Genomic DNA, 25,106 nt, shown 5'->3' with positions numbered 1-25,106 from the left:
TCTAAAGAACTTACTTTTGTTAATAATTGTCGATTTTTAACCAATGAACTTTTGAGTTAACAAACTTCAGCACTTTACTGTTAGAGTCACTGTTCACTTTATACAAGAGTGACTATGCAACTGATCGTCTCAAGATCAAAAACGATTCTAAATGATAATGTCTATAGTACCTTCTTGATACCCCCACTCTTAAATATTTATCGTCATAATGGAGTACTTAAGGAAATACTAAGTTCTTAGGGATTCAAATAACGAAATAGAGGGGGGGGGCCTTAAGTGGTTCTCACTTGTTATGCTCCAAAAATAAAAATTTTAATTTGGGGCAAAATGGGCCCTCTAAGAAATCTACTAAATTTCGGTCATTATTTTATTTCATCTGAAACACAAATTAATAAATTTTTTTACATGTTGGGTTTTCGTGCTTAATTATTTTAATGTTTTCTATACAAATACACATGGCACGCGGTATTACTTTTTATATCTCTAAATATATTTATCCCAATAATAACTTCATCAAAATAATTTTTTTTGAATCAAAATATAAATTAAAAAAATAGTAATTACTTAATTAATATGTATTTGAAATATATATTAAAAATATAAATAAATAAAATTATATGGTACTCATAAACTGAAATTCATCATCTACAGATTCGATATTTCCTGGACATTAGGGTGAGCCAAAAAAACCAACCTATCGAATTAATGTCTTAACCATACTATCCTACTTTAGTTACTGTGACTAAATATTATTTGTGTAAGTAATTATGAAATAATGTTATTATTGATTATTGTTTTATGTCAAAAACAATTAAAAATTTTTTTTTTCCTTTGAAACTAATAATTGTGTAGAATGTATTTTTTTCATTATGTAAATTACTTATGAAAATATTTAATTTTATCAAAATTATTCATTTTGCAGAAGTCTTTTTCACCTTTTTTGGGGAGTACCTCATTTTGCCCGCGAAAAATTAAAGTTTTTTTTTTAACGGCAGCTGTAAATTATCTCTCTTTACATTGAATATTATTAAAAAAAATATATTTAACGTTGGGAAGAAGGAGACAAAAGGGGGCCTCGAAAATATTTGTTCACTATAAATGATTTAAGATTAAGGAACGTTTGCAAAGTGTTTGAGATTGTGGTTTATTTTTGACTGCTCTAAATAGAAACATTTTCTGAACTTAAATTTGAATTTTTTTTTTCCAAAGCATGAAAATAATCTGGAAGTTGAACTACTATCCCGACTAGAATTTTTTATAAGCACCTGACGAGGTCCTTATCAGGTTAACCTTATTTCAAATACGGTCCCGATCAGGGTATCCTGACGAGGATCCTGATATGGGACCCGGCATGAGTAACTCTGTCTATAATAACTCTGGTCAGAACAACTCGGTCATTACAACTCTTGTAAAAACAACTCCGTACAAAAACAACTCTATACAAACACAACTCGGTACAAAAATAGATTCTCTACTTTCAAGTATAGGCATTACAAGAGCAAATTAGTATGTATGATTAAGGCTTGCTCAATCTGGCATGATGTATAAGTAGTTATTTTGGGGGTAATAAGCGTCTTGGTCCCCGGACAAAATATCAACCTGGGTTGGATATACATAAAACATGTGAAAAATGGGCATACAGTTCTATTTTAAGCGTCTATAGTGTAGAATGGTTTGCGACAAAATATCGTCATAATCCTTATAGCATATTTAATATTGATTTAAAGTTATTTAAAATAGTCATAGTTAAAAAGAAATATTATTTGTGTTGATTGAGTAAATTATAAATAAATGTTATTATCGTAATCATAAAGTTATAAATTTAGTTGGAACTGACTAATATACACTCATGAGTAATTAATAAAAACTATAAAATTATATCTATACTTTTGATTCAATTTAATTAATAATGAATGTATTGTTGTATTCAATAATCGTTGAAACATTTGAATTTAATAAATTATGCAATAAAATAATAGTTAAATTTGTGTTAATTTATTAAAAATTTTTATTTTATTCATGCAATATAAGTGCTATCTTAGCGCACACTCTTTTGTTCGCCAAATAGCTGTTTGACCATTCAACTGTTTCCACGACATTTGTGTGCGTTAGACGATTACCTGCGTGTGACAAGTAAATTTGAGTGCGACACGTAAACTTTTTGATGAAAAAAATTATTAGATTAAAAAAAAAAGTCAATCAAATATTCCAAATACATAGCGTATGTATTCTAAAAGATGATCTGTGCAATACTTCGTCTGAATACAGAAAACTTAAACAGAAGAAAATATTATTTTGAAAAAAATTTATCTTTCTCCAACTAAAAAGTGGTTTCATTAACGAGAAAATTTGTAAATTACATCAAACTCATAAATTGAGACCAGAAAAAAAAAATTATCCTGTTTTCAAAATTAATAAATTTTTTTTTGTCAGCGCAGCAGATCGCAGCATTTAGACGCAGCCTTTAATGCATTATCCTTTAGAACACATACGTATATACTCGGAACATTCGATTGGTTTTTTTTTTTTAATCTAATAATTTTTTTCAACAACAAATACTGTCTCTAAAATTTTTTGGAATTCAATGAAAACTTATGAAATTTTATCAGACCATTTTTAGTACAAAATATTGTAAAATTATTCTTTCACCGAATGGATTTCCATAAAACGTTTGAATACTAACTTAATTACCAATTTCTCACTATAGACGCCAGACAGATGAAGTATTTAAGTTATATAATTGATATATTTATTTAATGCCGTAAGATGGACGGTGGCGATTTGGTTGTCATCCAGGTCATTAAAGTACCAGGTAGTGCGTACTTTATGGCACTGTATATTTATCAGACTTGTAGAGCGTGGGTTCGAGCCCAGTGCACGAACTCATCGAAAAGTACAATTATTTCCGATTTTACGTAAAATTTCCAATAAATTGATATATACAAGGGTGCTTTGTAAATGTATACATGTATTTTAGTCAATAGATAATATTATATAAGCAATATATTAAATATTTAATAGTTTTAAAATATCATTACCTTCGACGATCTATACCTATACCTATACCTAAATACAATGCACTCTTTGCTAAAGGAAGCAGCAGACATACAGGCATAATTGTCTCCGAATATTCTCTTTTATTATCTACGCAAATCCTTAGGATTAATATTAAAATGGGTCCGAATACGAAAGTGATAAATGTAAAGTATTTTACTGAGCCTTACCGTAAAGGGTCTTTTGTATAAATGTATGCTAGTCAATAGATAATACTATACAAACAATGTACTTAATATTTAATAGTTTAAAAATACAATTACCTTAAATGATCTATACCTGAACCTAAACACGATGCACCCTTTGCTAGAAAAAGCAGCAGACATACGGGTATAATTATATATGTCTCCAAATAGGCTCTTTTCTTATCTACACAAACTCTTAGGATTAATTTTAAGATGGCTCTAAATGAGAAGGTAATGAATGATTTAAAGTATTCACTGACCCTTACCATTCAAATCTAAGTTCTGATATTTAAGTGCAACTTGATTAAAAATCCCCTCCCTAAAGTATATTGCAGTATATTTAAACCCCGGTCCCAAAAATTTTAACATCATTCAGTTTCAAACTTTCAACCAAGTTGTTTCTGGGTCTAAAAAAAAGCTTCAAAATTTTAAATCAAAAGTTTCTACATTGTGAAAATTCATTGTCATCATGAGTGTTCAGTGCACTGTTTCAAGTCCATGCTGTGATGTTAAAACTGGTATCAAACGGAGTGCTGAGTCTTTTGACGTTGAGCCTGATGCTCAATCCAAAAGAGCCAGAACTGAAGAAGTCAGAGAAGTCACAACAACTTCTGTACTCGATTGTGAGATGGACGGAAACATAAACTTCCGTCCAGTGAGCTGCCTAAGGGTGAGGCCTACGATCACCGTCAACATCAAAACAAAAATGGTGCCTATCAAGAGGAAGGTTCCGGTGCCACAACCCGTCATCGTGGAGAAGGAGGTGGAGCTGATCACGGTTCCGAGGGAAGTGAAGCCAGCTCTTCAGATTCGGCGATTGCGGACCATGGAACCAGTTGTACGTAGCCACGAAATGTCTGGGCTTTGCTCGATAATGTAAGCAACCATGTTGTTTACTTGTAAATAGTTTTGTATATATACCTTTCTTAAAATTATTTAACACGCGATAAAAGAGTTGAGTCATTAATTGGGTTCACTGAAAATTTAATAATTTTTACTTAAAACAATTATTGACATCCTCTTTTTTCGTGTGTGTGGAACGCAATTGATGATACCTCCTCGTGGTGCGATCTGGGCATTGATAAATTTTTTTATAAAATGTTTTATAAATTAATTTATCCTTGGCGAAATCATCAAAATTAATTTTAGTTTGTAATTATAACTAAAATTTAATAATGTTACATTTGAAGCATTTAAAAATCTTTCTTTTGAAAGAAAAAAAACCGTTTCAAATAGTCAATTTTTAAAGAAGTAATAGCTATTCGAAAAAATAATAGTATAATGCATAGTTAGGATACTAAGATAGTCTTTATGTGGCGAGTGCAATGTTTTCAGCATGAGTCGTAGGGTTACATACACGGGCCGAAAGCGTGACCAGGGATATCAGTTGAGCACTACTGTTGAGTTCCCCCTCTACCATCAGCCCGGGTAGCGAACGCGCTCGCTTTATCGAAAATCCGCTCGCGTTCAACTCGCTATTATTTGACCCCAATCAAAAATTAATTTTTTTCAAAATAGCCAAGTTTTTCGCAATTAAATTCTAGATTTTTTAGAATAGGTGCGAGTGCTGTAGTAAATTTAGTTTCGGAGATATTGGCTTTCAAAGAAAAAGCGGTTTTTTAATTTTTAAAAATCAAATTTTTGAGACAAAAATTTTGAAAAATGTTAAAAATGTTTCTTTTATTACCAGAAATATGTGGAAAAAGGAAAAAATTAAATCGGTTGATTTTTCAGCTTGCTAGCTCAATTTGTTTATAAAACTTCGATTGTTAATAACTAATAAACTATCAGTCTGACGGGGATTTACCCAAAAGCAAAATTGTAGATTTTATTAAGCTCTACAAATTTTATGTGAAAACTTAACCCGCCAGATTGATAGTTTCAGAGATATTTAATTTTTAATTTACGTTTTTTTTGTTTGCCTATTATTTATAAACAAATTGAGACCGCCATTAGATACTTGTTAGAATTTCATATTATCCTACTTGGTATCGAAATTTCAAGAAATTATAATTTTTCGATCAATTTTCAGTTGGCACAGCCGATTTGGCTAATTTCTGTGGGCTACATCTATAACCTTTTCATTAAAGCCAACAAAAATATTAAGTATCATTACAATGTTTTTTACTTAATTCAATGAATATTTTTTAGTTAAATAACTAATTTTCTTTCCTACAAATATACCATTCACATGGTTTTAATTATTAAGTAGAGACTATAGAGTTTTTAACTAGAATTTATTTTTTTTTTGAAAGTTCAAGTTTAATTTTGACGATAAATTATTCATTAAACCGTTAATAGTAAATATGAATGTCTTGATATAATGTAGGATAAACTATAATACAATCCAAAAATGTAATTGTCACTGTGTCAAATGACAGAGTTATACTGATACCGAAATTGTTTTTTACTTTGGAATTTAACAGTTCTGAAATATATCTTGCCAGGGACACTATACAGCGGCTGGGCGCGATCTCGTGGCGAGCATTGAACTACTCCCGCTACTGCTGCCTGGTACCGGTGACTTTCCTCTCCTCCATACATATGTTTTCTCCCAAGAAAAAAGTTGATTTGAATCAAGAAAAATGATCTTGATTCAAGAACACTTTTTTTTTAACGATTCGGAACATCAAAATTTTCTTGCACCAAGTAAATAATTATCTTACAATTTTTATCTTGAATCTAAATTTTTTTTCTCTAGTCAACATATTTTTATTCTTAAATCGAAAATTTTTGTACGACAGTGCAGTTTAAGTATTCCAATTTATCTTAAATAATTGATATAAATATTTATTTTTATTTTCAAAATTTTTTAACAACTGAAGTTTCCTAAAAATATTAAGAAAAAAAATTTTTTGGAAAAAAAAATTCTTTGAAAAATTATTTTTTCAGAAAAAAATAATTTTGCAAAAAATAATATGTTTGAGAAAAAGTTTTTGATAAAAAATTTTTGATGATTTAAAAACATTTATTTATTCAATCATTAAGTTTTTAAAAAAAATTACAAATCCATTTCCTGCCTACATTTAACTCAATTACAGTAACTTCAACATTTTAGTTCCATTAACTAGATTTATATTTTTAACAACTATTTTATATTAACTTTAAATCAGCAGTTATAATAAAAAAAATTTTTATTTAAATACACTAAAAAAATTAAGTTATAGTTAATTTTAAAATTCATATACTATCAACTAATTTTTTTTAGTTAAAACAACAATTTTCGTAGACTGAAAAATTTTAGATGCTTTAATTAATTTTTTTTTAGTTTGAGCAACTACTGAATAGTTAGCCATACTACCGCATTACTACCAGTAACTAATTTTTAATAGTTGAAGTCTTTTTAGTGAAACTGACTATCGACTTTTCTCTCAGTGTGCGGGCGTGGAAATTTTCGAAAAATCTACTTTCCATTCTGGCTGCCAGATGGCATTTTTTAAAATTATCTATAACTTAGTTGCATTTCACGTTAGTTTATTGCCCATAGTGGGAATTTTGAGCCTGGCCCGCAGGGTCAACTGTTTTTTAATAATTCTGGGGATTGTTCTTACTCAGGCATGATCATGCCTGAATGTATAACAGCCATGATCATGCAAGATCAGCTCTGATAATTTTTTCCCGGGTTTAGTTACTTTTTGAGTTACAATAACCCCTTATTACAATTGCAGTACCTCTCCTGTCGATTCGTCATGATGTGTAGGATAATATTTTGAAAATTTTCCGAAAATTTTTGTATTAATTTCTGGAAAGTTTCAATTAATTACTGAAAAATGGTGATAATTTATTATTAAAGTACAAAAAAAACCAACAGCATAAATTATTTGAAAAATTTTTTATTTATGAAAAAATATATTAACAGAATTATGAAATATCTATATATAGGATAAAATAAATTTTTGTTCATTACGTAATAATATTTATGTTTTGTAATAAAAAAAAAAATCGTAAATAATTTTGATTTTAATAAAACTCAAGAATTTGATTTTTGTCAATTTATTGTGACTTGATCGACGGTTGAAAAAAATAAATTATTATTTTCCATGATTGCAAGTCATTTTATCGTTAATAGAATTATTAGATCAAGATATCACAATTTTTCGACATCGTTACCTTTTATTATAAAAATGTAATTTACTATTGTCGTTAATCGTTCTATTTATTCATTTTTTTTTTTTTTTTGTATTGCTATCTAATGTTTCCTAATAAAATCACAATTGAACGTTGAAACGTCTGATTTCACCGATAACAATTCTTGAGTTTTATAAAAATCAAGTTCCCTACGATTTATGTCGATAAATTTTTTTTGTTTGATTTAATTATAAATAAATTATTTAATTTGGTAATTTAATTGTTCTAAGCGCATCGTCTGGATGTGTCTCGAGAATGGCAATCGAGCCAATATTGAATGGTACACCTATACCACCGTCTAACACCAACCCTGCATCATAACACTGTGATCTTATTGTTAAGCGATTACAGAATGCACGAGGTTTTATTGTTTTTGGCAATGGCCATATGTCATTTAAAATAATATCTCTAATAGCGTAACTCATTCGCACGTCATCTGTAACGCAATAAAAGTTATTAAAACATAAAACGGAAAAATTTTTGGAAAATCCAAGGGTGCACAACTCAAACGCTCATGTTAGATTTATTACTTCGTAGTTAAGGTAGTTGTCGGGTGATGGGCATAGTGTCAGAAAGTTCTGAAATTTTTTATACTCATATTAAGGGCATTAAGATACAATTACCACTAAAATTTGAAGTCGATTGACCATCTCTAATTTGAAATATTTATAATCAAAGTTCGGATCATTAACATTGCGAGGAATGAGGAGTATGCGTTTTAAGTCGCGTTCGTGATTCTAATAAAAAAACTAACAGTCAGAAACTTTTGAAAAACTAACAGAAAATTAATGAATTTGTCCTGAAGTTATTTAAAAAAAAAAAAAAATTATTCACTATCTCATTGCTGAGATATACAGTAGGAGTCCAAAGTTAACCCTACTTTTTATTCCCTTCAGGCCTAACTTTGGACACCAAAGTGGTAAAAATGGAAGTTTGTAAAACTTCTGGGTCCAAAGTCAAACCTAATTTACCATGGGAATAGAATCTACTTTAATCCTCCAAGTCCGAAATAAGAACTAAGGTAAAAGACCCTGTTGTTGACCATGACCCAGTTTCTGACCTTTTCAACTTTTTTCTAACTTACTTAAAAAACTATAACTTTAATACGTAAATCGATTTTTTCTTAATTTGTAGTAATCTTTTCTGAGCCTAATTAATGGCAATTTAAAAAACATAGAAATTATTAACTGAATAAAAAAAATATCTTAGTCATAGGTGGCTGCGGAAGCCATTTTTTAAGTGTAGTCTAAGCAGTTGATGTTAGAAAGTGCGACAATCAAATCAGTGCACTAATTATAATGTAAGTAAAAAAAATTAATTAAAAATGTATGTATAGATCAATATTTAATTAAAATTTATTTAAATACACGTATAAAACATATTAAAATGAGTTTTGTTGCTAAAATTTGATGGTCAATAACTAGGCTCAATTTTAAAGGTGTGATCAAGTTGTTGACCCTCAAATTCTAACCTACTACGAACGAGGTTATCTATTTAATTACATGTCTATAAAATGTAAAAATAACAATATTTATAGTTTATTTTGTATTGAATTTATTGAAATTATGAATATTTATAGTTTTATTAAATTATTTTTCATTATTTTTTATAATACAGGTTTAAATTGACATTTAATATTTATTTTTATAAATAAAAGATTATGTTTAGATCTTGAAAGTATATTTTTGGAGTGATAAAATTATTGTAAAAATAATGTCAATTCTGATAGTATTTAAATTGTTATGACTCTTTAAAGTGTTAAAAAAAACTATGTATTTGTTATAATAAATATTTAATTTATTTATTCAAATAATAATTTTAGTTTATTTAAACTTAGTAAGTACTTCATAATTATGGTTTACTGTGAGGGTCAGAAACCGCGCCACTGTGACGGTCAGAAACTGCGATCTGAAGAATTCTGACGGTCAGAAACTGGGCCTCTGATAGTCACTTTTTAAAACGTCAATTTTAATTATTAATTCAATTCAAATAATTATTTTACGCACATGACTTTATTTGACAAATCCTAAACTAGTCGATAAATTTTTTTCTTTCTAATTAAGTTAAATCTTACATTAACTCTTATAGTATAACCTCAACCGGCACTCTTAAAAGGTCAGAAACTGGGTCCCTTACCTTACCTGAGGAGGCTCAGTGTCGGAGTTAAATTTCGATTCGGGAAAAAAAAAAAACATTTGTATATAAACATAGAGAAAAGATTTCATAAAATTATTAGAGGTTATTTTTCAATTGTTGAAAAAGTTTAATTATAGATATTTAAGGTGTAAGCACTTGGAACTTTGAAAAATATGTGGAGCACCACTTCTAGACCATTACCATTATGAGTCATAATTTATGACAAAAAAATCTAAGTCAAAGTAATGTCTAATCAAGAAATTTACATTTTACATGTTGTGCTGCTGTTCGGTAGCAAACAACAACAACAGTCGATAACTTTAACAGGATGACAGTAAAGTCCAACCTCGCCGCTTCGCGTTTGAGTTGTGCAATAATTTTTTTTGTATTTTTATTTTTTTTTGTCATATCAAATTTTTGAATAAAATAATACCTGATAAAAATTGAAGACTATTATTGTAATCGCTAGAAATTTTATCAATTTCTTTGTCAGTATATTTATTAGTTGGCGATGCAACATTTAAAATTTCTTTAACAGTTTGTGGTGTCAAACTATTTATTGCTTTATACCACGCACTCGAACCTGTTCCGGTACTTACACAAATTCCAGAACTCTTAAATTTGTGATAGTTTTCTTCATCATCTATACGGATTTCCAGCAAACTTGTTTTAGCTGATAATGCTTCACCTATAAATACCTAAAAATAATTTTATTGCTAAGAATTTATTTTATTTCCTAGTAAAGATTTCCTATTATACTAATATATGATATAGGAATGATTATAAAATTATTAGTGTGACGTTAGCACCAGGTTTCTAATTCAACCCTTTAGAGTCTGACCTTGAAACCCCACTCTTTGGTCTGACGGAGCCCGATAAAATTAGAAAGTGCGCGAAGCAAATGTAACAGGACCGTATTATAAGAGAAAAAAATTCATCTGGGCAGGAAGTAAAAAATAATTATATTTTTTATTTTTAATTTATTAAATAAAAAATATCAAAGGACTTAAATTCAAAGTAAGAACAACATTTGGTTTCATTATAAATATAGTTCAGTAATATTGCAATTACATAACAATGTATGAAATTTTTAAAATTTGTCTAACCTTACTTTCGGAGACTATTTCCTCACATCAACAATACTAACTACGGCACTGTCGATAAACGCAGCGCGAAATTCAAACGAGTGGAAGGTTACTCACAGGCACACTACTACTCTCACATGTCACTCATACATGCTCACGGGACTCTACGATTCGCGCTCTCCCCACTAGTTTCACACGTAGACGTTTCAAGATCTTCTGACTCTAAAGGGTTGAAAAAAAATTATAATTAATTTTTTTAGTAATATGTAATATACTTCCCGGGTCGAAAAATTTGATCTGATTTTAGTCTAACTGGACTGTATTTGGACTACTTGGTCTGTTATTGAACTTCGATAAAAATTTTAATCTGTTTTTGATCTACCCGGACTGAACAATTTGACCTGATTTTAGTCTGATTGAACTATTTGATCTGATTTTGATCTTGTATGAAAATGTTAAGCTGTTTTCGACCTGCTACTTTAAAAAACAAACGCGTTACGAGCAGACTAAATTAGATTAATTCGTGAACTTTAAAAAATTTTAGTTCTGAAAATTTACAAGGACAAACTAAATTAAATCATGGACTTATAAAATTTTTATTTATGGGCAATATTTATGAAAAAATATTAAGTTGCAGAATTGATTATGTTTTATTTACTATTTACTTACTATCTTTTGTTTAAAAATGTCGGCAGTTAATGAAAATTTGACAGCTTAATTTTTTAGTTGTCTTCATTGAATATTTATGTCATTGAATAAAAGTGATAAAACAACTCTTAAAATGTCAAGAATTTTCTCTTATTTACTGGATAAAATTAAAAATATTTTGGCATAAGAAAACATCAAAATTCTTGTGCTACGGAGAAAAATGTTGGCTCGAAATCTAACAATTTTTATTATGCTGTCGACCAAACTTGAAACAGAAAGTAAAGTATCCAAAAAATTACTATATGCTCTTGTAAAAAATTATTATGCTGCATCAAAATTATTATAATGTATGGAAGTAATTGATATTGAAGCTCATCGATAAGTTTCTCGCGCGTAATAAGTAATGTGATACAGTATAATTATTTTTTGTAAGAGCACAATAATTTTTTGGATGCTTTACTCCCTGTTTCAAGTTTAGTCGACAGAATTGTAAAAATTGGTAGGTTTCGAGCCAACATTTTCTCTGTGTGACATCTTATTATGGAAGCGCATTAGCATGTTTTAAATACCAAGAAAATTAAAATAAATTAATAAATCTAGATTATTATTATTATTATTATTATTATTTATATTTATAAAAAGTCCTGTATTTGTCCTTAAAAACAATTGAACACAGACTAAATATTATAGAAAATAAAGTCTGTTTTTGTCCTTAAAAACAATTGAACACAGACCAATAATTATAACAAAAAAGTCTGTTTTTAGTCTAAACGCGATTTAAAACAGACTAAATATCATACGAATATAAGTCTGATATTAGCCTGGATAAGGAATAGTACGGGCAAAAACAGATTAAATTCTTATATAAAATAAATACGATTTATAAACTTGAATTAAAGGAAAAAGATTTGAATTTATCATTTATTTTAAAACAGATCTAATTTTTTGACCCGGGTTTGGTCACTCTGATGAAGAAAAATTCTTCGACAGAGTAACTAAAGCAGATAAGCGATTTCCGGAATCACCGTCGTGACTCGTAGTCTAAACTCATGAGGAGGCATGAGACCCGGGCCTCGGTGACGTTCACTAGGATACCTGAGATGCGACGGATGATTTATAATTTTATAATTTTTTTTTGTTTTAGATCTGTGGATGCAGAACAGTCAGTCAGCCAACGAACAACTGAGGCCCCGGACCTCTGTCCGGTGACCGACTGACTTTAAATTGAATGTTTAATTAAAAAATTTACTTGAATTTTATTTTAATTTTGAATTATTTAAATTTGAAACCCTTCATATAAAATTTAAAAATTTATGAGTCGAACAGTGACGTCACAGGGGTTCTATCGACCTCCCTTTGTTATTTAATTAAATAATAAATTAAATGAATTAACTTTCAGTCATAATGTTACGTTAGTTATTATGAATTTCTTACTTCATTTAATGCCAGCCAAGGTAATTTTCGTTGGTCAGATACTTGACTGTCCGAATCTAAAACTTGATTGCTATTAACTTGACAGTTACTCTGACCAACAATATGATTTTTTTCATGCATATGAAATGTCGGTTGCCAAATTTGATTTTTTTCTCCTTGAATCGTAACTCTAATCCTAGTTCTCATGACGAATTCATAGTCACCCGCGTTCAATAGTTTAAAAATCTTTGGAATATCATTAGTGTAACGTCGATCCAGCATCAAATATCCTTCTGATGAATCTGGATCGGAATTTATTCCGAAAATTGGTTTTTTATTGTCAATAATAAGATTAGCACCAAGTAAAAATGTTCCATCACCACCAACTGCTATAATCAGCTCAGCCCAATCAAAGTGCGCCTGTTCAATAGTAAATCTAGAAAATTATTAATAAAAAAAATATGAATGTTAATTTGAGAAACTCCATAAGTCACATTAAAGGCGAAATTTAGTTATTTGCATTTTTTGGTTCTTTGCATATAACCCAGGACGGTTCATTTAGAACAAGAATTTTTTTTTTCCCTCCCACCTCAAAATATTGTTGTAGAAATTGAGAAAAAAATTCTCTATAAGTTTCAGCTCTTAATTTTTATTTTAAGGACTTTACATTTGATTTTTAAGTTTTCCCATTTAACTGCAACACTTCTCATAGAACTCATTCATTCTGATAAAATTTCTATAGGAATTCATAGGAATCTATTGGATTCAATGAGATTTTCTAAACAGGGCTAGGATTTCAAAACGTCCACATTTGATAAAATTTCAATTTTCAAAAATCGGGGTGAAAACAACTTCCCGAATTTTTTGAAAATCATCGATTTTCGTAGCGGGAAATTAAAAATGTAAATTATTTAAAATTGAAATAAGGGGCTGAAACTTGCAGGGAATTTTTTTTTCAATGCCTACAACAACATTTTTAAGTGGAAGTGAAAAAAAAAATGATCGTTCCAAATGTGCCACCCTAATATAATCCTATCGAAGCCAATAAAAAAATCTCGTGAAATAGCGTTTAAATAAAAAACAACGGAGTGATTAAAAAATCTGTTTAATTGAGATACCCCATAAGTTAGTGACTTCTATCATAATTATTAATATTTCCATAATTATAAATTAATTGTAATTATAAATCCTTTTACTTCATTAATTGACGCAATATTAGTCTTATAAAATTAAATAAAAATTTTATTTTAGTGATTACTGTCACTTTGGTAATTTAAAGTTGAGAATAAATGATTTTTGTAATTTTAATGATTTGAAATTCAAATATGTATTTTGTATTTCAGTTTGAAAGTACAATAAATGATTTAGATGAAAAAAACAATGCAACATGAATTAATTTTTTAAAATTTTTAGTTGTTTTGGTGAGAAACCCCATAACTCAATCAACTTTAAATTAATTTTTTCCGTGAGGTAAAAGGCCCGGTTGTTGACACTGTCCCAGTTTCTGACACTTTCAACTTTATTCTGAATTAAAAAAAAAAATAGACACGAATAAATAAATAAATTTGATTTTAATTTTACAAAACTCATACTATAGTTAATTCATAACAATAATAAAAATAAAAAAAAAAAATTACAGAAGTTAAGAAAAGGTTACATATGCAATATTTAAAAATTCTCGAAATTAATTTCTCCAAGTTTTTTTATAGAGAATTTTAAAATATTGCATGTGTAACCTTTTTCTTATTTATTTTTTTTCAAACGGAAATAAATAATTATATAAATCAAAATGAATTGAAAAGATCTCTTGCCAATAATAGTATCTAGATTTTTTATGTTACTGACAGAGATGAACATACATTGAAAGTGAGCAATTGTTTTCTCCGGGTAATTTATTTTTAATCAAAAAGTATACTATTCGTAAGTAGAATATTTGATACACGATGTAATGGAATTCAAATTGGAAACAATAGAAAATCCAGTGATATTTCGATAATTTGCGAATTATTCGAAAATTTACGAATTATTCGAAATTTCTCGAATTATTCGGGAACTTTCGATTAATTCGAAAATTTGAATTATTCGATTCGGATTTCGAATCGAATATTAATATTCGATTCAGAACGAATAATTCGTAAGTTCGAATTATTCGCACACCCCTACATTTTAATACTTTGTAATTCTTAAAATGTCAATTCATTCGAATTTTTTTCAATCCCACACGTGACCCTAAAATTCGAAACTTTTTTGGTATTGACGAGGATTCAGAAAGATTAAAAATATCAAAACATTTGAATCTTTTTCAATTTTTTTGAAGTTTAGAAATTCTTATATTATTTTTAGATTCAATAGAATTGAAAAGTACTAATTTTATGTCCAGATGAAAACCTTGTGGAATCGGAAATATTCAAAAGAATTCAATTCTCATTTTTTTCAATACTTTTCAATGGGTATTTTTAATCAGGGACGTATGATTTCATATAAAAAGTTGTACATTATTATATAAAATTATATAAATTCATATAAAATTACACTGTTAAAAATAATTTGAAAATTACAATACAAAAGGAATTAAATTTTCATAACTAGATATTTGAATTGTATTTTCAATAAAAAAAGCTTCAAATTTAATATACGTAATTTAATAATCAAGCTGGTATCTAAAATTAAGACAAAAAATATGAATTTTAATAAACGTACTTAAAATTTATACTTGTTTTTTTAATTTTCAAACCAAGTATTGAAAATTCTAAGCCATATTGAATTTTAATAATTCCATTTGAAATTTCATAATACTTATTTGAAAATTCAAATGCTTGTATATGAAATTTCTGCGCGTGACGTGCTGCGCGTTCAGTAATCAAGGATTGTCTAGTGAAATATATAATATCTGTGTGAGTAATGTGAGTGGTGTACATCAGACTTTATTATTGTTAAGTTTTTCTTTCCTCAATAATATAAAGTAAATAAAACTTGTGACTGAACTGAACATCATTGACAGTATGGTAAATGATAAAATGATACAGTATTAAATGTGATATACACTGGTAAAAAAATTGTATGAATTTTCAAAACATTGTATATAACGCAATTAACACATACAATTGTGTTTGAAATTTCATTGTAACGATCGTATAGAATTTAAAATACACGCTTTTGAATTTTCAAATAAACGCTTTAGATTTTCAAAAACATTTATTTAAAAATTAAAAAGAAAGTATTTGAAAATTAAAAAAAAAGTATTTGAATATTAAAAAACTTGTATTTGAAAATTCAAAAAGAAGCCCGTGTAAGAAAGTTGCGGGATTCCGCCGGTAATCCGCAGGTGATCAGCTGAATATCATGTAGAAGTCATATTTTGACACAAATATGAATTTCAGATGATTTTTGGATGAGTATCAAATGATAATATGGAAAGAAAGTTAGTAATAGATTGTAATGATCATATTATAAGTTGACACGTAAAATGAGAGATATTTTTTTTTAAATTAGCAGTAACGAAATAATAGGGGAACCTGGGGCATGAAGGCCCCCCTCAAAAATTTAGTAAATTTTTTCTTTTTTTTTTTTTCATTTTCGGTCAAATCATGTTATCTCTGATATTTTAAGCAGATTTGCGATATCTGAGGCATAATGAACCACCTGTAAAAAAATTTTCTACAGAAACAATTTTTTATTTCTAAACTAAAATGAATTTGAAAAATTTATTAATTAAAGCTCTTTAAGGTCAATACACTAAAAAAAATTCGCAAAGTGTTTAACAGTTTAATATAAATTCATTGGAATGTTAAAACTCCGGACAGGAGTGAATTGGGAGTGAAATAAAATCCACTTCACTCTGAGATCACTCGGCTAAAAAAAAACTCCTAATTTCCCCGCAAGAAAAAAAATTTTTTTGTAATAGAATTTTTCATACAATCTATCACTAGAAGTATATTTCTATACTATCTTTGTGTATTCATCAGGAATTCATCCGGAATTCATATTTGTGTCAAAATATGACTTCCACATGATATCCAGCGGATCACCTGCGGAATACCGCAACTTTTTTATACGGGAGTATTTGAAAATCTAAAGTGTTAATTTGAAAATTCAAAACCATGTATTTTAAATTCTATATGAAATGAGTAATGAAATTTCAAGCACAATTGTATGTGTTTATTGCGTTATATACAATGTTTTGAAAATTCAAACAATTTTTTTAACAGTGTATACATAATTTAATATGATTATATATAAATTTTTTTTCCCAGGTTATTAGTTAAATATATATTACCTATTTGTTATTTTATATTCAATTTGATTTTTTTCTAAAGTATCCACGAGTTTTCTCTCAACGATTTTATTTTTCTCATGATTTGCTAACATCGAATCATAATTAGATCCTCGTTGTAGTAAACGTAATTTAAATAGTGATTCATCAATATCTGGTTCTCGTAACCGTTCAAATTTAAATCTTGATACTTTTGTGACAATAAGAACACGTTTTGGTAAGAAACTCGTTGACTGATGTCTCATAATAGACAATTTTATTGAATTATTTGTTGATGTCCTTAAATAAAATAAAATTCCTGAAAAATAAATGAATGAATAAAATTATTTAAATGTTTAATTCAAATTGCATTTAAATTTTTATATAAAATACAACATCATCTATTTGTAATGATGAAAAAAATGATTTATAGGTTTTAAAATAAAATTATATTACTTCCTGCTTCTCGCCGAATATTACTGACGAAAATCGTCATCACAAATATTATTTTTTACGTTTTAAATTCACAGTATTTACAAATCATTATTGTAGGAATATAACCTTAAATTAAACTAGAATAAACTGATAAAGCAAACAAATATAAAAGGTTTTAAAAATAATTAAGTATAAAAAATATGAAACACTTCAGTTTATCGAGGTCATTATTTATTTTTATAGTGATAAGTGCGATTTAAAATAACTGTGATTTTTAAATCACTATCTTACAATTAAATCATTATGACATATATAATGACATTTATACATATATATTTTTCGACTAAAAACTTACTGTCATTTTACTGATACCGATAGTCGGACAATTATCTGATGATTACAATTACAGTAAAACTTCTCAGACCTGCGAAAAAAATTATGATCCTGAAGTTAGCAGACAATTCAAAATTTTTGATTTTTTTTTTGAACAATTAAATTTGAAGAAAAAAAAAAACTACAAATATGCACATGTAGAAAATTTAAAAAACTACAGGTGCAATTTTTCAAATATTTTTTTAAAAATTTTTTATCGTCAAAAAAAAAATCCAAAAATTATTAGACGTCTGCTAACTTCAGTATCATGAAAAATTTATGATCCTGAAATTAGCCGACGTCTAATAATTTTTGGATTTCTTTTTAAATGATAAATTATAAAAAAAAATATTTGAAAAAATTGCACCTATAGTTTTTAAAATTTTCTACATGTGCATATTTTTATTTTATATTTTTTTTATAATTGATTTGTTGAAACAAAAATTGTCAATTCAAAATCATGAAGTTAGCAGACAATTCATAATTTTTGATTTTTTTTTTTGAACAATTAAATTTGAAGAAAAAAAAAAACTTAAAATATGCACATGTAGAAAATTTACAAAACTACAGGTGCAATTTTTTCAAATATTTTTTTTCTTCTGATTTATCGTCTAAAAAAGGATCCAAAAATTATTAGACGTCTGCTAACTTCAGTATCATCGAAAAATTTATGATCCTGAAGTTAGCCGACGTCTAATAATTTTTGGATTTCTTTTTAAATGATAAATTATAAAAAAAAAATATTTGAAAAAATTGCACCTATAGTTTTTAAAATTTTCTACATGTGCATATTTTTATTTTATATTTTTTTTACAATTGATTTGTTGAAACAAAACTTCGAAAATTGTCAATTCAAAATCATGAAGCAGACAATTAACAATTTTTGGTTTTTTCTTTTTTTTTCAATAACTCAATTTAAAAAAAATAAACTAAAACTATGCACATGTAGAAAATTAAAAAACCTATCGGTGCAATTTTTCGAAATTTGTCGTTTTTAAAAATAATCCAAAAATTAGGAGACGTCGGCAAACTTCAGTATCATAAAAATTTGTGGAGCGGAAATTTTCTGAAAAAAAAAAAAAAAATTGAACTGAGGAAATTCCCTTCATTGTTTACAGAGCAAACTACAAGCATGCGCTTTTACGTCACAATGTGACATATGTAGGGAAGGAGCAAAATGGGCTTACCAAAATTATGTGAAAGAAGTTCTTGACATTTCAAAATATGGTCCTGAAGTTGGCAGACAATTGAAAATGTTCGGGGTGTTTTTTTTTTGACAACTTAATTATAAATAAAAAAAAACTAACAATACGCGCATGTAGAACAACAATAAACGCTATAAATACAATTTTTTAAATACCCTGATTACACAAACTGGATTCTGCAAAACAGAATCGAACAATTGAATGAACAGTTGATTTCGGTAAGACAGAATTTAAAAGAATTCAAGGATGATTTTCGAATTAAATAGAATAAAACCGATTTAAAATTTTTGATTTGGTTTCAATTCGGTTTAATTCGGAGTCAGAACCAAAAATTTGAGAATTATTTTCGAATTAAACCGAATAAAATTATTTCAATTCGTTTCAATTCGAATAAATTCTGGTTTCCCTGCCGAATTAGACAGAATTCTTTTTTACGTTAGGTACCGAATTAACAGAATTATATAGAATTAAAAATTCAATTCTGTTTAATTCGATCGAATTCAGTTGTTTAATCAGGGTATTTTTTTTTTTATAATTCATCGTTTTTAAAAAAATTTAAAAATTATTAGACGTCAGCTAACTTCAGTATCATTCCAAAATCATTACTGTAAATATAATTAAGCATTATTTTGAATTTTTTTTTTCACTGTTTTCGAAAAATTTTGAGGTAAAAAAAATAGTATGAAATCAATTTGATTTTTTTTTTATCAATTTACAATAAAAGAACTCCCAGTGTCAAATAATTTCAGATGTATTTCAATAATCGACTCTAAAACATTTACAATTTTTATAATTTTGGAATTTAATTAACTTATAATAATTTTTGAATCTATTACATTAAACAACTTATAATCGCTTTTTTAAAAATGTCTTTTTTGGAATTAAATAGTATATTGTGTGACAAAGGATGATCCTGAAGTTAGCAGACATTTAAAAATTTTTAAATTTTCGTATTTCAACAAATCAATTGCGAAAAAATAAAATAAAAATATGCACACGTAGAAAATTTAAAAAACTACAGGTGCAATTTTTTCAAAAATTTTTTTTTTGTTTTATCGTCTAAAAAAAAAATCCAAAAATTATTAGACGCCTGCTAACTTCAGGATCATGACAAAGGATGAAACAAGACGATTTCAGACTAGGGTAAGGTTGGCTGACATCACCTGCAGTCTGAAATCGTGTTTTATCCTGAGTCACACACTATTTTTTTCATGATTACCTGCATCGGAACTTGAAGATTCAGTATCAGCAGCCAGTAAGAAACAAGTTAATTTCAAGCCGATGATAAGGAGAACCGTTAGAAAATGAGAAATATGTGATTTACAGTCATTTATTAAGGGGGGGGGGGTAGGGTTTTAAAGGCGAAAAAAAAGCATATTTTTGTGATTTTTTCCCGGCGAGATGAGTAATATAATTTCATTAAACTTAATCACATATTATTGTACAACTTTTAAAGAATATCAGAAAAAATTTTCAACGAAAAATATTGATTAATTAAGCTGGTGACGTTGAATCTCCGGAGGCGCCTCGAAAAAAAGTCGTTTTGCGGTGAACATCATAACTCGTTACCGGATCATCGGAAAAAAAAAATTGATATGCATTTTAAAGTTGATGTATTTCTCGAGGTAACCACGAAGAGTTTTTTTTTTTTTTTTTTTTTTTTTATTTTTTGCAGCACTTGGAAGTGAAAAACGCGATTTTAGCTCAAAAAATCACGGTTAATTTGTTATTAAAAAATAGAAAAAAATGAAAAACAAAAAAAAAACTCTTCGTAGTTACCTGTTGATTTATGTGGAGAAGTAATGTTCAAATTTTCAAAGGAATCGGTTCAGTAAATTTTGAGTTATGATGTTCACGGACTTTAAAAATAACGTTTTCGGGAAAATCCATTTAAAGTTTTTTATTCGTGAAAATTTGAAATAAACTATCAATCAAAGAATATGAATTTTTATACTTATATTGAGTCATCAGTTTACATCCTTTGAAAAACACACAGCCGGAGAAAGGGATTCGGAAGAACAAAGAAAATTGCAGCTGATTTCTACTAGGGGTATGTAGGGGCAGGTCGGACAGGTATAAAAATCAGGTATACCGGCCGATCATTTGAAACGCTGTAACTCCGTTAGTTTTACTCGGATTGATTTAAAACTTGTACACAATATTCTTGACATATTGTTTATTCAGAGAAAAAATTAAAAACAAAAATTTTTTAAAATAATTTTAAAACCCTACCCCCCCCCCCCCTTAAGTAGTAAATAAGACAAAAATTTAATTGTCACTCATTTTTTAGTAATTTTATTTTGTTAATTAAAACTGTCACTTAAAAAATGAAATGAGTAAACTGAAGTGACAAGTAAACAAATGAGAGTAATAAGGCTGCAAATGAACATTAAATATAACTGACACCGGGCAGAAACAATTGTGTTTCTTTCCAAGAGAAGAAACACGCATGTTTATGCCCGCTGGATGAAGGTATTGCACGTCTCGGAAGCGAAGCGGAGAGGTTGTGCTTTATAACCGACCTGTCAAGGTCACACGATTTCCACTCATTAAAGTGCATATATTGCACGCCTCGGAAGCGAAGCGGAGAGGTTGTGCTTTATAACCGACCTGTCAAGGTCACACGATTTCCACTCATTAAAGTGCATATATTTTTTTTCTATTACTCTTACACATTATGAAAAACACATCAATAGAAAGCTGAAACACTAATAAATAATCCTGATACTTTTTTTAATTTGTCTAATATGTATTAATATAAAAAAAAGTTCATTAAAAAAAATTTATCGTGGACGTCCATTAGTCTGTGGTTCAAAAAAACGGCGTGGTACGGATATCTCGAGAACGACTTGACGAAACTACTTAATTTTTTTTTCAAAATTTTCAGAAATAAGCAAAGAAGGTTCCTTTCGAAAATCACTACTGTAGGCCTTCTCGTTTTTTTAAAAATAAATCATTACGGTTAAAACCGGCAATCTTACATGTAAACAAACACACACTGCCGCCGTTTTTCATTAGGAATGTTCTCCTTATTTATTTTTTTTTTTTACTTTTATTACCGTATATTTACCATGGAAATTTCTATGGGAAAAGAGCGGGATATTCAATTTTATTCGAAATTTAACTTTTAAAAAAAAACATAACATGAGCTTTCGAGGCGTGCACTTTTGGATTTTCCAAATTTTTTTGAATTACGAATTTGCTAGCAGTTGTTTGCAGCATCGGTTTGAAATTACCTTGTTTCGACGGGCTGTAGAGACACTGATTCCTTTAAGTACAATTCCCCTCTTCCCCGAGCCTAAATAAATAAGTTGTGATGAGAATAAAAAAAGTTTAAGGGTTTAAAATAACATGAGATGTGACAAGTAAAGTTTCCACGCTTCACATAAACTTTATTAATTATTTAAATACATTAATTAAGTTCTTTAAATAGCGTTGAGTTAAACTAAAGTGTAAAGCTCACAATAAAATTATAAATAATAATCGTAATTTATTTCTTTACCTTCTAATATTCTTAATCTCGCAGCCATTCTTTTAATCATTTTCTTTTATTGTTTCGTTATCAGTAAAATGTTACTAATATTATTTTCTATTCTATTGTTTGATTAATCTAATTTTTTTAAACTTAATTTTTAAATCATTACATTATCGGTATTTTACAACTAAAAATTCGTATAAAAAGCGTTATTACGTTACTTATTTATTTATTTATAAGTTTTTTATTTTTCCATAACGAAAAATTTACAAAAATTCTTTCAAACTTTTTTTTTTTTTTTTTTTCTTTATTTATTTATTTGATATCTAAAAATTAAACCGACTATATTTTAAGTCGTTAATTTAATATGTAATGACGGTCGATATAGAGACGGTATAATTCCCTCAGCGCAATTTATTTTTAATATTTTGTATATTTATAAAAAATTTTATGCAAAATAAAAATAAAAAGTTCTTTTATTTTTTTTAATTATCGTAAAGAAAAATTAATTTTACATGGCTTTTATTTTAAAATTAAAACACAATAAAATACCCGTTTAAAAATAAAAGTTCGAACTTCAAAATTTGAAACAATATCGAACTTTTGTCGAATTTTTGTCATACCTCAATGTTAATAAAAATGACAAAATTATGGGACTGAATTTGAAGCCAAAATAAAAATTCCACAAAAAAGTTAACAGAAAATGAAGGAATTTTTTTACTAAATTTCTCAAATATTAAAAAATATCTTTCAAAAAAGGCTAGAATTTGAAATTTTAGTTTTTGTCGATATGAAAATTGGATTTTTTTGGACTTTTTTCGAACTTTAAAACTCATAACAACGATCGGAATATTGGAAATTTTGATTATTTCTGCGACTCACAATTTTTTTTTTTTTTTTTGAAATATCCTTCGAAATTTTTTCGACAAAAATTCAAAAATGTCGCAAGTTTCAAAGTTCAACATTCCGGTATAAAAGTTTGGGATTTATGATTTTTTTGAACTTTTTAGAAATGGATAAAAATTAAATTTTGAGTACAAAAAAGTCCAAAAACTTGAACGATCATATCGACACAAACTATTGAAAAATTGAAAATTTTGATTATTTCTGCGATTCAAATTTAATTTTTCTTCAATTCGAATAAAATTTGAAAAAATCAAAAATTTCATCCTGATAAGTAGGGCCAGGATTTTTGCGTTAATTTAAAAATAATCAATAATTAGTGGTGTGAAATTTTTGATATTACGGGGAAAATATTGTTCTGATGAAAGAAGTATTTAAACAAAAGTTATAGGAAATTTAATTTTCTAAAAAAAATATCTCTTATAGTTTTTTCTTAGGACTAATAAGAAAGCCGTAATTTCAAAATTAAGATTTCCATAATTTCCCAAATTTTGAATCGTTCATTATGAATCTTAATTTTTGAATTGCAGTGAAAATATTGGTCGTATTAAAAAAGGTTTTAAATAAAAGTTATAGGAAACTTAATTTTCTAAAAAAAATGTCTCTTATAATTTTTTCTTAGGACTAATAAGAAAGCCGTAATTTCAAAATTAAGATTTCCATAATTTCCCAAATTTTGAATCGTTCATTATGAATCTTAATTTTTGAATTGCAGTGAAAATATTGGTCGTATTAAAAAAAGTTTTAAACAAAAGTTATAGGAAACTTAATTTTCTAAAAAAAATGTCTCTTATAATTTTTTCTTAGGATTAATAAGAAAGCCGTAATTTCAAAATTAAGATTTCCCAAATTTTGAATCGTTCATTATGAATCTTAATATTTGAATTGCAGTGAAAATATTGATCGCATAAGAAAATTAAATTTCCTACAAGTTTTGTTCGAAAATTTTTTTACTAAGACCGATATTTATCCCGTAATATCAAAAATTTGAACTGTTCATTTAAAAAATAAGGCAAAAATCTTGTCTCTACTGATAAGTCATGGAAAAATTTCTTAAAACTTAAAAATTCAAACTTTTTTGGAAGTGATTTTTTATATTTAAGAAATTTAGTAAAAAATGACCAAATTTTCTGGTAAGCATCTTATGAAATTTTTATTCTGGCTTCCAATTCCATCCTATAATTTTGTCATATTTGTATTTCTATTAAAATTGAAGTATACAAAAGTTCGACAAAAGTCCGAAATTGTTTCAAATTTCAAAGTTTGACTAATCGAACTTTTTTTTTTATACGGGTAATAATTTAATGTGAAAAAAATAATCGTGCTAAAATTTGATTGATCGATATTCAAAATAAAAAAAAATAATTTGATATTTTTTAATTGATTTGTAAGCACCCTGCAGCAAACCGCTTGCTATACTTATATTTAATATTTATTTATTTTCAATATAGTTAAATATTATTCACTACGAATTCGTAAAATGTCGATAATATTAATATTCTCACTACGAGTCATATTGATTTTTTTTGTAAATAATTTACATCAATAATTGAAACAAAAATTTTTTCACGTTAAATTTTTTCATCAATATTTTACAGTTAGTATTTATGTATATATACAAGATTTACATAATTTTTCACTCACTGTTTCATCGATACTTATTTTAAAAATAAAATGCAGTATCTTAAAATGTGAAAATTTTATTTTAAATAAAAGTTAATTATTAAAAATTAATGATGAAAAAAAAAGAAAACACTCGTAAATCATGAACACATTTAATGAATAATCTTATTGATTATAGAGTGAAGAATTTCT

General features: G+C 27.4%; 1 protein-coding gene across 1 annotated transcript; it reads right to left on the bottom strand.

Moving 5' to 3' along the window:
* Positions 1-7,132: 7,132 nt before the first annotated feature.
* Positions 7,133-17,645, bottom strand: LOC130673373 (NAD kinase 2, mitochondrial). Its single transcript, XM_057478361.1, has 5 exons — positions 17,358-17,645; positions 16,926-17,220; positions 12,671-13,085; positions 9,937-10,201; positions 7,133-7,803 (listed from the first exon to the last, which is right to left on the bottom strand). The coding sequence occupies exons 1-5, from the start codon at positions 17,395-17,397 to the stop codon at positions 7,571-7,573; spliced, it is 1,248 nt and encodes a 415-aa protein (XP_057334344.1). The 5' UTR covers positions 17,398-17,645; the 3' UTR covers positions 7,133-7,570.
* Between the last annotated feature and the right edge of the window lie 7,461 nt (positions 17,646-25,106).

The sequence above is a fragment of the Microplitis mediator genome, chromosome 8, assembly GCF_029852145.1.
Source record: "Microplitis mediator isolate UGA2020A chromosome 8, iyMicMedi2.1, whole genome shotgun sequence".
NCBI classification, from domain to species: domain Eukaryota; kingdom Metazoa; phylum Arthropoda; class Insecta; order Hymenoptera; family Braconidae; genus Microplitis; species Microplitis mediator.
Note: the sequence above shows the minus strand (reverse complement) of the source record. Positions and strands in the feature narration are given on the sequence as shown.

Coding starts and splice junctions, on each gene's coding strand:
- LOC130673373 (XM_057478361.1), bottom strand. CDS start 17,397: ATGACGATTTTCGTCAGTAATATTCGGCGAGAAGCAGGAA. Junction 13,086..16,925: donor GAATATAAAATAACAAATAG/GTAATATATATT, acceptor ATAATTTTCTAG/ATTTACTATTGAACAGGCGC. Junction 7,804..9,936: donor TAGTCTTCAATTTTTATCAG/GTATTATTTTAT, acceptor ATTGCGTTACAG/ATGACGTGCGAATGAGTTAC.